Genomic DNA, 9,422 nt, shown 5'->3' on the forward strand with positions numbered 1-9,422 from the left:
CCTCCTGTAAGAGCTTCTCTCTGACAACCCTTCGCCCTCTTAGAGATGAGAGAAGAGCTAAACTCATGCAGATCGTCTTTCTTAGACGGACAGGCCCCGAGGACTTTCTTGGACGACTTCTTCTTCTCTTCTCTCTTGCAAATCGCTTCCTTCTGGACTTGCCAAGCATTGAGCCCCGCTTCTTTGACGCGTTTGATCGCACTTTCATTATGAAGGTAACATTTCTCTAGAAAGTCGAGATTCTCAACAGAAAATAGAAATCTCTCTCTTATCCATTCACCAAAGCTCTTCTTTGTAGCTAGCTTACTATACCCCAAACAGATCACGCGATAGATAGCTTCATAGCCACGAACCTCTGCCGAGGAAGACACCTTCTTCTTCTTCTTTTCTTCTTCTTCTCCTTCTTCGTTACTACTGCTACTACTTCTATCGCTTTCACTACTACTACTACTCGTTAGATCTTCTATAGAACTATCATCGTCATCTGAAAGAGAAGGGGAAGATGAAGAAGCATGCTTTTTTTCTCTTTCTTCTTCTTCTCTTGGTAGCCGAGGAGTCTTCTGTCTTTTAGTGGTATACATCTCATTTTCTTCCTTCCCTTCTTCTTCTCCTTCGCTCTTCTTTCTACGTTTGACTCTTCTTTCTTCTCCTCTTAACGCGACAGGAGAGACAAGAGGAGCCTCGCCATCCATGAAAGATGAGGAGTTCAAGTGTATAGACATCTCCACCTTCTTCTCTTCTTCATCTCTTCCTCTTCTTCTTTGCTTTCCTCTTCTCTCTTTCGTGTCTCTTAACGAAGATGGAGAAACCCCTTCTTCTTCGTCTTCTGTATGCTTCTTTGTATTCCCTTCTCTTTTGAAAGTGTTAGATCTTGTTTCTTTCTGTCTCTTTTCTTTCCGCGCGCGTCTTTCTTGAGGAAAGTAGATTCTTCTCTCCAAGACGACGGCTAGCTGAAATCTTCCTTGCCATGTACACATAAGCAATTCTCCCACTTCAAAGAGAGGTCTCATTCCTATCTTCGCCCATATATCTCGAGATTTCTCTTCTTCTTTTTCTTCTTCTTTTGCTTTTCTTCTTGAAGAGAGTTGGAGCTGACTTTTCCGCGAAAGATCGAAGAAAGAAAGAGAAGAAGACGGAGAAGGCATTGGAGAGAAAGGAGAGAAGAACGAAGAGAGATAAGGATGGAAATCGCTTGAAGAGAAGGAAGAAGATGAGAAAGAGAGACGAGGACAAGGAGAAATAAGCGAAGAGGGACAGAGATAAGGAGGCAAGAGAAAGAAAGGGTGAGACTGAAGAAGCGTTAACGAAGAAGGAGAAAAAGAAGAAGAACAAGACGGATGTAGAGGAGGGGATGAAGAGTTAGGTGAGAAGGAGGAAGAAGATGATATAGATAAGATGCACGCCCCATCACTGTTTTCTTTCTTTGTCGTCTTCTTCTTCTTCATTGGACTTTTATTTTCTTTCTCATCATCATCTTCGTTAGGAGGAGAATCGAGACTTCTTATCTCTGGACTCTCTTTCCTCTCACGTTTCTGCATGTCTCTCGGCATTTCCTCATGATCTTTCTTTACCTCCCCAGCATATTCTTCTTCTCTTCTTCTCTTCTTCGTCTCTTCTTCATCCGCACCCCTCTTCTCCATTTCTCTCTCCCCTTCTTCGTCTTCTTCTCCCTCTGTTTCTCTTTCTCCCCCTATAGACATAGGAAGAGAATAGTATCTATCTTCCTTCTCCTTCATCTCTCGTAGAACTTCGACTATCTTCTGGCGATGAAAAGAAGAAAGAGATTCGAGCCACTTCAATGTAAGTCTTGGCTCAACAGCTATGTGACCGAGAGGAAGCAAAGACGCTTTTTCTCCTTTTCTCCCCCCTTGAAGTGTCTCCCCTTTCTCCTCCTTCTCCCTTTTTACAGGGTTGTTGGAGTGTACATACACCTTGTCTTCATGCGCAGTGAGGTAGGAGTGGGGAATTTTAACAGAAGAAGCAGAAGAAGACGAAGAGAAGAGGCTACATCCCGGGAGTACTTCCGAGGAGCGGAATGAAAAGCTAGGATTACCTAGAGAAGAAAGTCTTCTTCCATTACCAGCATCTTCATCCTTCTTCTTTTCTTTATCTTCGTAACTTCTTTCTCCTTTGTGTTCTTCTCCGATCATCTCTCTTCCCCATTTCTTCTTCTTCCTCTTCTGTGAATTCTCTTCTTCTCCTTGGGAAAAGGGAGAAGAAGAGAGAGGAGAAGAAGAAGAGAGAGAAGCTGGAAGAGATTCTTCTATCTCTTTTTCTGATAGAAGATGAAGCACATGCCCCGGAGTGTTTCTTCTTACTATGGCTGTGTATGACGAGATCAATCGACCATGTAGCCATTCTATAAGGGACTTCATTCCCTCTTCTTTCTCTCTCTTCTCATTCTGCAATTCACTAGGGAGAGTCTGCTTCTCTTGAGAACTCCTTGCCTCTCTCTCATGGACGCTTTCCTTTTCATCATCTTCCTGTCGAGACTCTCTTTGCTTTCCCTTCTCTTCGACAAACTCTCCACCGTCACCTCTCCCCTTCTTATCATCCTTGTCTTTCTCTGTGTCTTCCTTCTTCCTCTTCTTCTCCTCAGTAGAGTCGGTCTCTCTTTCTTCTTTTTCTCTCGGTCCTTCTTCTTCTTCATCTCTTTCGCGGGGAACCCCCGAGAAAGAAGACGAGAGAGAAGAAGAGAAGCTAAGCTCGTAAGTTGCCTTCCCGTGAGAAAGATCTCTTGCTTCTTTCTCGACAGTGTCCGGAGTACCTGAGAAGGGGGGATGGATGCCTTCTTCTTTCTCTTCATTATCTTCATGGCCGGAATGAAGAAAGTTCTCTTCTATTCTTTCTGAAATACACCGAGAAGGAGGAATAGAAGAAGAAGACGAAGATGGAGAGAGGAAGCACAAGTGTTCGTTCGAGTCAATAGACAGGCAAGATTCCAACTTCTTTCTCCCTTCCTGACTCCCTCCTAATTCTTCTTCTTCTTCTTGTCTATTAGAATTCTCTTCGCTTCTTGTTTCTCTTTCTCTTAATGGAGAGCTAACCTCACCAAACATAGGAGAAGGAAAAGACGAGTGGAAGACAGAGGAATCTTCTTCTTCTTCTCCTCCTCCTCCCTCTTCTTCCCCCTTCTCTTCCTCACTTTTCTTGACCATCTCGACACAGGATGAAGGGACAGATCTATCCTCCATGGCTCAATTCTAATGAGAAGAAGAGAAGAAGAAGAAGTGTGCATGCATTTCCTTCTCTCTCCCTCTCTCTTTGGTTAGACCTTCCCCTTCTCTCTCGGGTGATCCGTCAAAGAAGATTCGCACTGACTTTGGTCTAGACCATCATTCTTTCTCACTCTCTCTCTTGACTCGTCTTCCCTTCTGTCTGGATCCTTTTCCTCGCTTCCTTGCAGGCTTAGCTGTCTTGAAATGACAAGTCAAGAGGAGAAGGAGAAAAGAAAGACATGCAGGAAAACAAGAAGAAGAAGGCGGAGAAGAAGAAGAAAAGTGAAGATTTACTTCAGTCTCTTATGAGACATGACTGACCAGGGGGTGTATCTCCCACCACCTTTCAACTTTCCTCGTAATACAGGTAGATGGAGATAGACATACAGATAGACATATAGGTTGATAGACGCATGCTTTTGTATGTCTCCTCACGCATGCAATTACTGTATCTGCATCCTCCACACAGTCTGGCATACTATTGCTACACTCACAGAGCACTTATAGATATAGATATATAGATATATTATATGCCGACATATACAGATATACAACATAGGTGTAGATATGTATATATGTAGATAGGCCAGGGTGGGGAGGAGAAAGAAAAGAGGGCGTTGAGAAGGACCTTTCCTTCTCCCCTCCGCTAAACTTCGGAAAAACCTGGAAAAGAAAGACAGGAAAGGGAGAAGAATGAATGAAGTTAAGGAAAGAAAAGAGAAATAGAAGGCTTTGGCTTGTTTTAAAAGAAGCAGAGAAGCACCTTCACTGCCTCCTGCTCTCCCGTTTTCGCAGTGAATCTAGAGAAAAGAAAAAGACCTTTTCATGACCCTTCATTTTTCGAGGAAAAGAGACTCCAGCCTTCTTTCTTAAGAAGAAAAGAAAGAGAAAGAAAGGGAAGAAAAAGAAGAAAAGAGTCTTTGATTAAAGGCCTCTTGTCGTGACGCGTGACAGGATGGGAGGAAAAAAGAATAGGAAGAAAAGAATAGAAGAAGAAGAAGAGGAATGGACCAGGGATTGAAGAGAGAGAGAGAGAGAATTCGAGTTGTACTCTTGACAAAATTCTTTTTCTCTCTGTTTTAATTCATCTTCTTCTGCTGCTTTGAACTTCTTCTTCTTGTGAATAAAGAAGATTGATGGTAGTGCAGCTCAGATTCTACGGTCGAAGGAGATGAAGAAAAGAAGGAAACGAACCACTTAGACAACAGAAGGGAGGACAAGACTCACTTTCGCCGTTAAGACATTTCGGGTGTATCTACAGAAGAAGAGGAGAGTCGGAAAGTGGAGGAATGATAAAGGGATAGAAAGAAAGGTATGAAAAGGAGAAGAGAAAAAGTTTCAACAAGTTTGCAGACAGAAAGACTTCCTGGGAGGTCCAGCACACACCGCTCTCAAAGTGGAAAGAAGGAAGAGCCATGCAATCTTCTCACTTCCTCCTCTTGTTTCTTTCTCTTCCTATCTAATGCGACACTATGAAATATAAATTCACCTATCTACCTCTCTACCTCTGGATTCTTCTATCTTTTTCTCCTGAGAAAGGGACGTCTCTCTTTCTCCCATGCATGCCCTCCCTCTCTCCCTTTCTTCTCTTCTCCAAGTGCCCCCCGTCGCTTCTCAAAGAGACATCTCCTCTCCTCCCTCTCTATCTCCCCCCGCCGCCTTAAGAAACAGCACATCTATCTATCTATCTCTGAATCTCGACTTCTCTTCTTACACCTCGACGCAAGAAAGAGACAGAAGGGAACTCTATGGCTTCTTTCCTTCTTCAAGCTTTCAGAGAAAAGAATGTCTACTATCTTCTTCATCTTCTTACACACTCGTCAGATACTACAGAGGTGTGGAGGGGGGAGACCGCAGAAGAAGAAGCGTAAAGAAGAGGGGAAGAAAAGTTTTCTCTGAGAGAGATGTAGAGAAAAGTCGGGAGGAGGAGGAGGACTCGACCCTTCGGTTGAGGAAAGAGAGGGAGAACAGGGAGATTTAGAAAAGGAAGAAGCAGAAGAGGGAAAGAAGCCCATAAAGGGCTGAAGTTTGAGGGCTACTCAAAGCAGATGCTCTCCGACAATGCCTGGAGTTCAGATTTTTCATGCAACGAGAAGGAAAATTCAATTCTATCATGAATTAGGCTTATATAGGTAATTCTCTATGTGTGGTCTCTGTCTCCTTTTCTTCTTCCTCTTATCTCTTTTCTCCCTTCCCTCCCCACCTTTCTAACTGTCGTGAGTGTGTCTCCTCGCTGTGAGCCGTCAGCTGTACATACACCTGGGGTTCAGGTGTATGTCCAGCTGGCGGGGTGTAAGCGGAGGGGGGTCGGGCGGGCTTGCAATGTGAGGATGAGGAGCTTCTCTGAAAGTCATCTTCTTTTGGAAAAGTTGTGAAAGTGAATCTAGAAAAGTAGGAAAAGTGAAGAGATTTTTATATCTGGCCAAGGAGATAGATATCTTGTTCTTCTGTCTTGATTCGAGAGGTAGAAGAAGAAAAAGATTCTTTTGTGTCTCCACAGTGAAGAGAAAAGAAGAGACAGAGGAAGACACAGAGCGAGAGAGAGAGAGAGAGAGACAGCATCGAGATTGTGTGTGCATGTTCTTTTTTACACTGCTTTTCTTCTTCCATGAAGACAGATGTTTCTTTCGGTCCCTTCTCTGTTCCGTTGCTTCTATTCCTCTTCCTTCACTTCTTTCTTCTGATCATTTGACTGTCTGTACACCTCAACCATCCCTTCTCACCCATCTTTAATTTTTTCCAAACCAGGTTTGTGTATTTCTCATTTTTTCTTTTCCTTCGTATCTGAATGCCTGTTCTCTTTATCGCTTCCTTTTCTTTCTTTCTTTCTCTTCTTCGTCTTTTCCCGTTCCTCCCTGTACACAAGGACCTCCTTCCTTTCTCTTTGTCTGTGGTTAGCTATCTCTTTAAGTTTTCTTGACTTCTTGACGAGATGAGATCTTGTCTTCAGCATCGATTCTGCCAGATTCGATTGTCTCTTCAGACCTCTTCTTCTCATTCCCCCTCCCCGCAGGCTTCTTTCGATGATGAGAGTGACGAGGAAGAAGAAGAAGAAGACTCTGCTTCTTCTTCACCCTCCTTGACTAATTCTTTCTCTCTTCTTTCTCTTTCTCCTGTATCCAGGATGAGAGGGCGACAGAATCTCTTTGCTTCTTTAACTCCTCATCCTGGCCTTCTGTTCACATCTAGAGATGGATTCTTCTTTTCTCCTAAGCCTCTCAACCCTCCTTCTACTTCTTCTCTTTCTCGCCTTCCGTCTCCTTGTCGACTTTTTGGGTATTTAATCTTGTCTTTGTTTCTTCTTTTTCTCTTTCCATGTGACTCTCCTTCTTTTCTCGTTGGATGCGATCTCTTCTATTTCATCTTCCCGTCTACCACACCTAGTCAAGGTTTGTCTCTACGACCGCCTCCTCATCCACCCCCCTGTTCTTCTCCTTCCTCATGTCTCTTGTCTCCTCCTTCCAGTAATCCGTCTCCATCTCAATCATCACTATTATCACCTTCTCCTTCTTCTTTATATCTTCCTTCCTTTCTTTCAGCTTCTCTTCTCTCCCCTTCTTTCTCTTCATCTTCGCCTTCCCGATCAGACACTCCTCCTACCTCCTCATTCACTCGCCCTCACTCCCCCACCCTTCTCAAACGACTTAAACATTCTTCTTCTTCTTCTTCTCCGTCTTCTCCCTCTTCTTCTTTTTCTTTTCATACACCATCACCATCTTCCCTGGGAATTTCTCATTCTCTGTTTTCTCCTATCTTCTTTTCCTTATCTTCGTCTACCAAAACTCTCCCTGCTTTTCTTCCACATCAGCCTCTTCTATCTCCCCATCCCCATAAATCTTCTCTTCCCTCTTCTTCTTCTTTGAGACAGTGTCCATTGAGAAGAAGGTGCTTCTCTTCATCTTTCTCTTCTTCCGTTGCTCTCCATACACGACATCCCTCACATCTACCATTCCCCCCAACTTCCTCCCCTTCTCTCCGAACGCCCTCTTCTTCTTCCTCCTCTTCCTCTGTCTCTACTTCCTCTGTCCTCCATTCCTACTATCCTTCTTCTTCTTCTCCCCCTTCTTCCTCGTCTTCTCCATCGTCGTCGTTCTTTCCGTCGACCTTTGTCTCTTCGTATTCAACTCTCCATACCTCAGCGTCTTTGAGTAGTTATCTTATCAGAAAGAAGCTTGACTATGTAGAGCACAGCAACAAATTCACTCTAAAGTACTGTCCTAACTGTCCCGATCATAAGCATCGCCGAGACAATCTATATAAACTTGAAGTCTTCAAGAATAGTGGGAATATATACTGCCATCGATGTGGATGGAAAGGTTCTTTCTTTGACTTGAAAGCTCGGCTAGGGGATCTTAATCCCCAAGATATCGTCGCCGCTCTCCATGCGACACCCTTAGGAGAAGGAGGGGGTATAGGAGGAGGAAGAAGTTCTCCTGCTTCGCCATTCGGGTGTATGTACACCTCACCTCCTAATGGAGGAGGGGTGGATCGAGGGAATGGAGTTCATGAAGCTTCTTCTTTTTCTTCTTCATCTTTTTATCTTCATCCCGATGTTTTAGATGATATGAAGTATATCTATGGGGGAGATTACTCCTATACGAATATGAATGGGATAGCTTCTCGTCTCTATACTCACAATAAGAATAATAGAAATGCTTCTTTCTATCAGAATTCATCATCTTATTCTTCATCTGGGAGAGATCATGGGAAGTCGGGATCTCAGGTGTATATACACCCGAAGGCTTCTTATAGGAATCACCAACAGAGGCCATCTCTCTCAGAGACTACGTCGATATTTCGATTTGAGACCTTCGCAGAGAACCTTCTGCATGCGATGGAGAACAGACTGAAGCACCCCAAAGAGAAGAACCTAAGAGAAGACCAGAGAGAGGACAAGAAAGGAGTAGAAGAGATAAGAGAGGAAGAAGGAGAAGTAGAGGACAAGAAGAATAAGACTAAGAAGAATAAGAAGACAAGGAATGCCAACTTATCTGAAGAAGATGAAGAACAAGATGGATGTGGGGAAAGAGTTCTCCAATATCTCACAAAGAAAAGAGGTTTGAATCCCCATACGGTAAGCTATGGATATATGCACATGTAGACATTCTTTCTCCTTCCGACTTTTTCTCTTTCATCTCTCATGCACGCTAACTACTCCTCTATTTCAGGTGTGTATCTCTTCCGTCGATCCTTCTCGTCTATGTGCTGCCTTTCTCTCTTCTACCTAATCAAGGAGATTCCTTATCAGTTCAGATATATATACATACATATTCATATGTATAACTATATATGATGAGCGACAGATATAGATGTCTATTATAGATATGTACATGCGTCTATGCTTGCCAGTCAGTCAGGTGCATGTTTAGGCTATAGAGAGACCTCTCTGCGGTCACCTAGGCCATGAGAGACTTCCTCGGTATCGCCACGTCGGCAGCTCCCCGTAGGCCCACTTTCCCGCCTGTCCACATATGCATGCCTACATACCCTTATATACACGTGTACATATATATATATATATGTACACCTATATATATATATATATATAGCCTGTATCGCGTGAACTGCAGGTAACCGCATATCTAGACGTATATATATATATATATATATGCAATTCACGCGATACAGGCTTTCTTTGTCTTTGTCGTTCGTCGTTCCCTATGTATATAGCTAGGGATACCCGTCTCCGACCAGCCTATATACATACCTGTACATGCATATGTGTATATATAGGTACTATACATGCACGTATTCTCTATATGTGTATAGTAGGTGTGTGTATCTACACATGTTGTTATGCCTTTGAATGTGTAGATCGGTTTCAGCCACTCTGGTCGTTGCCATGGAAGAGTTCACTGCGAATCTGGTGCATGCTGAAAGATTATATAGAAGCAAAAGAAAAAGGGTCAAAAATACTCTGCTGGAAAAGGCTCTTTTTGAGGTCTTTCCCTCTCACTGGAAAGAAAAGAGACAGTTGCGTCTTCGAGATCCCCCCTTCAAGCGGCGTGTTGTTTCTTGAGTGCCCGGTCGGGTGTATGTACAGCTACAGGTATACGGTGTAGGAGCCGGAAGTTTCTATTTCCCACCAGAAGAACAAGAAGAACATGCAACAAAACGCAAAGCTTCAGAAAGACCCAGGAGGTACACCACAGTAGTCCTCAGTTATCTATCTATCTATCTTTAATCTATCTATCTTCAATCCAT

The 9,422-nt window shown here is 43.4% G+C and overlaps 4 protein-coding genes across 4 annotated transcripts in view; 1 reads left to right on the forward strand and 3 right to left on the reverse strand.

Moving 5' to 3' along the window:
* Positions 1–3,699, reverse strand: part of CSUI_005930 (uncharacterized protein) — a 7,122-nt gene extending 3,423 nt beyond the window's left edge. Inside the window, exon 1 of the mRNA XM_068066096.1 lies at positions 29–3,699. Within this exon, the coding sequence (XP_067921926.1) occupies positions 29–3,194 (3,166 nt within the window). The 5' untranslated portion in view covers positions 3,195–3,699. The remainder of the gene's footprint in view (positions 1–28) is intronic.
* A 51-nt stretch (positions 3,700–3,750) lies between these two features.
* On the reverse strand, positions 3,751–4,708 carry CSUI_005931 (uncharacterized protein). Its single transcript, XM_068066097.1, has one exon. It carries the CDS (start codon positions 4,633–4,635, stop codon positions 4,474–4,476), a length of 162 nt encoding a protein of 53 aa, XP_067921927.1. The 5' UTR covers positions 4,636–4,708; the 3' UTR covers positions 3,751–4,473.
* A 197-nt stretch (positions 4,709–4,905) lies between these two features.
* On the reverse strand, positions 4,906–5,176 carry CSUI_005932 (uncharacterized protein; the record flags this gene model as incomplete). Its single annotated transcript, XM_068066098.1, has 1 exon — positions 4,906–5,176. A coding segment is annotated over one exon (156 nt), but the record flags the coding sequence as incomplete, so codon positions are not given.
* Positions 5,177–5,764: 588 nt separating this feature from the next.
* CSUI_005933 (helicase) overlaps positions 5,765–9,422 on the forward strand; it is a gene marked incomplete at its 3' end in the record, with an annotated part of 6,317 nt that continues 2,659 nt past the window's right edge. The window contains exons 1-2 of the mRNA XM_068066099.1: positions 5,765–8,292; positions 9,262–9,359. Of these exons, the coding sequence (XP_067921929.1) occupies positions 6,151–8,292; positions 9,262–9,359 (2,240 nt within the window). The 5' untranslated portion in view covers positions 5,765–6,150. The remainder of the gene's footprint in view (positions 8,293–9,261; positions 9,360–9,422) is intronic.

This window comes from Cystoisospora suis, assembly GCF_002600585.1.
Source record: "Cystoisospora suis strain Wien I chromosome Unknown contig_2939, whole genome shotgun sequence".
Classification (NCBI taxonomy): domain Eukaryota; phylum Apicomplexa; class Conoidasida; order Eucoccidiorida; family Sarcocystidae; genus Cystoisospora; species Cystoisospora suis.

Coding starts and splice junctions, on each gene's coding strand:
- CSUI_005931 (XM_068066097.1), bottom strand. CDS start 4,635: ATGGCTCTTCCTTCTTTCCACTTTGAGAGCGGTGTGTGCTGGACCTCC.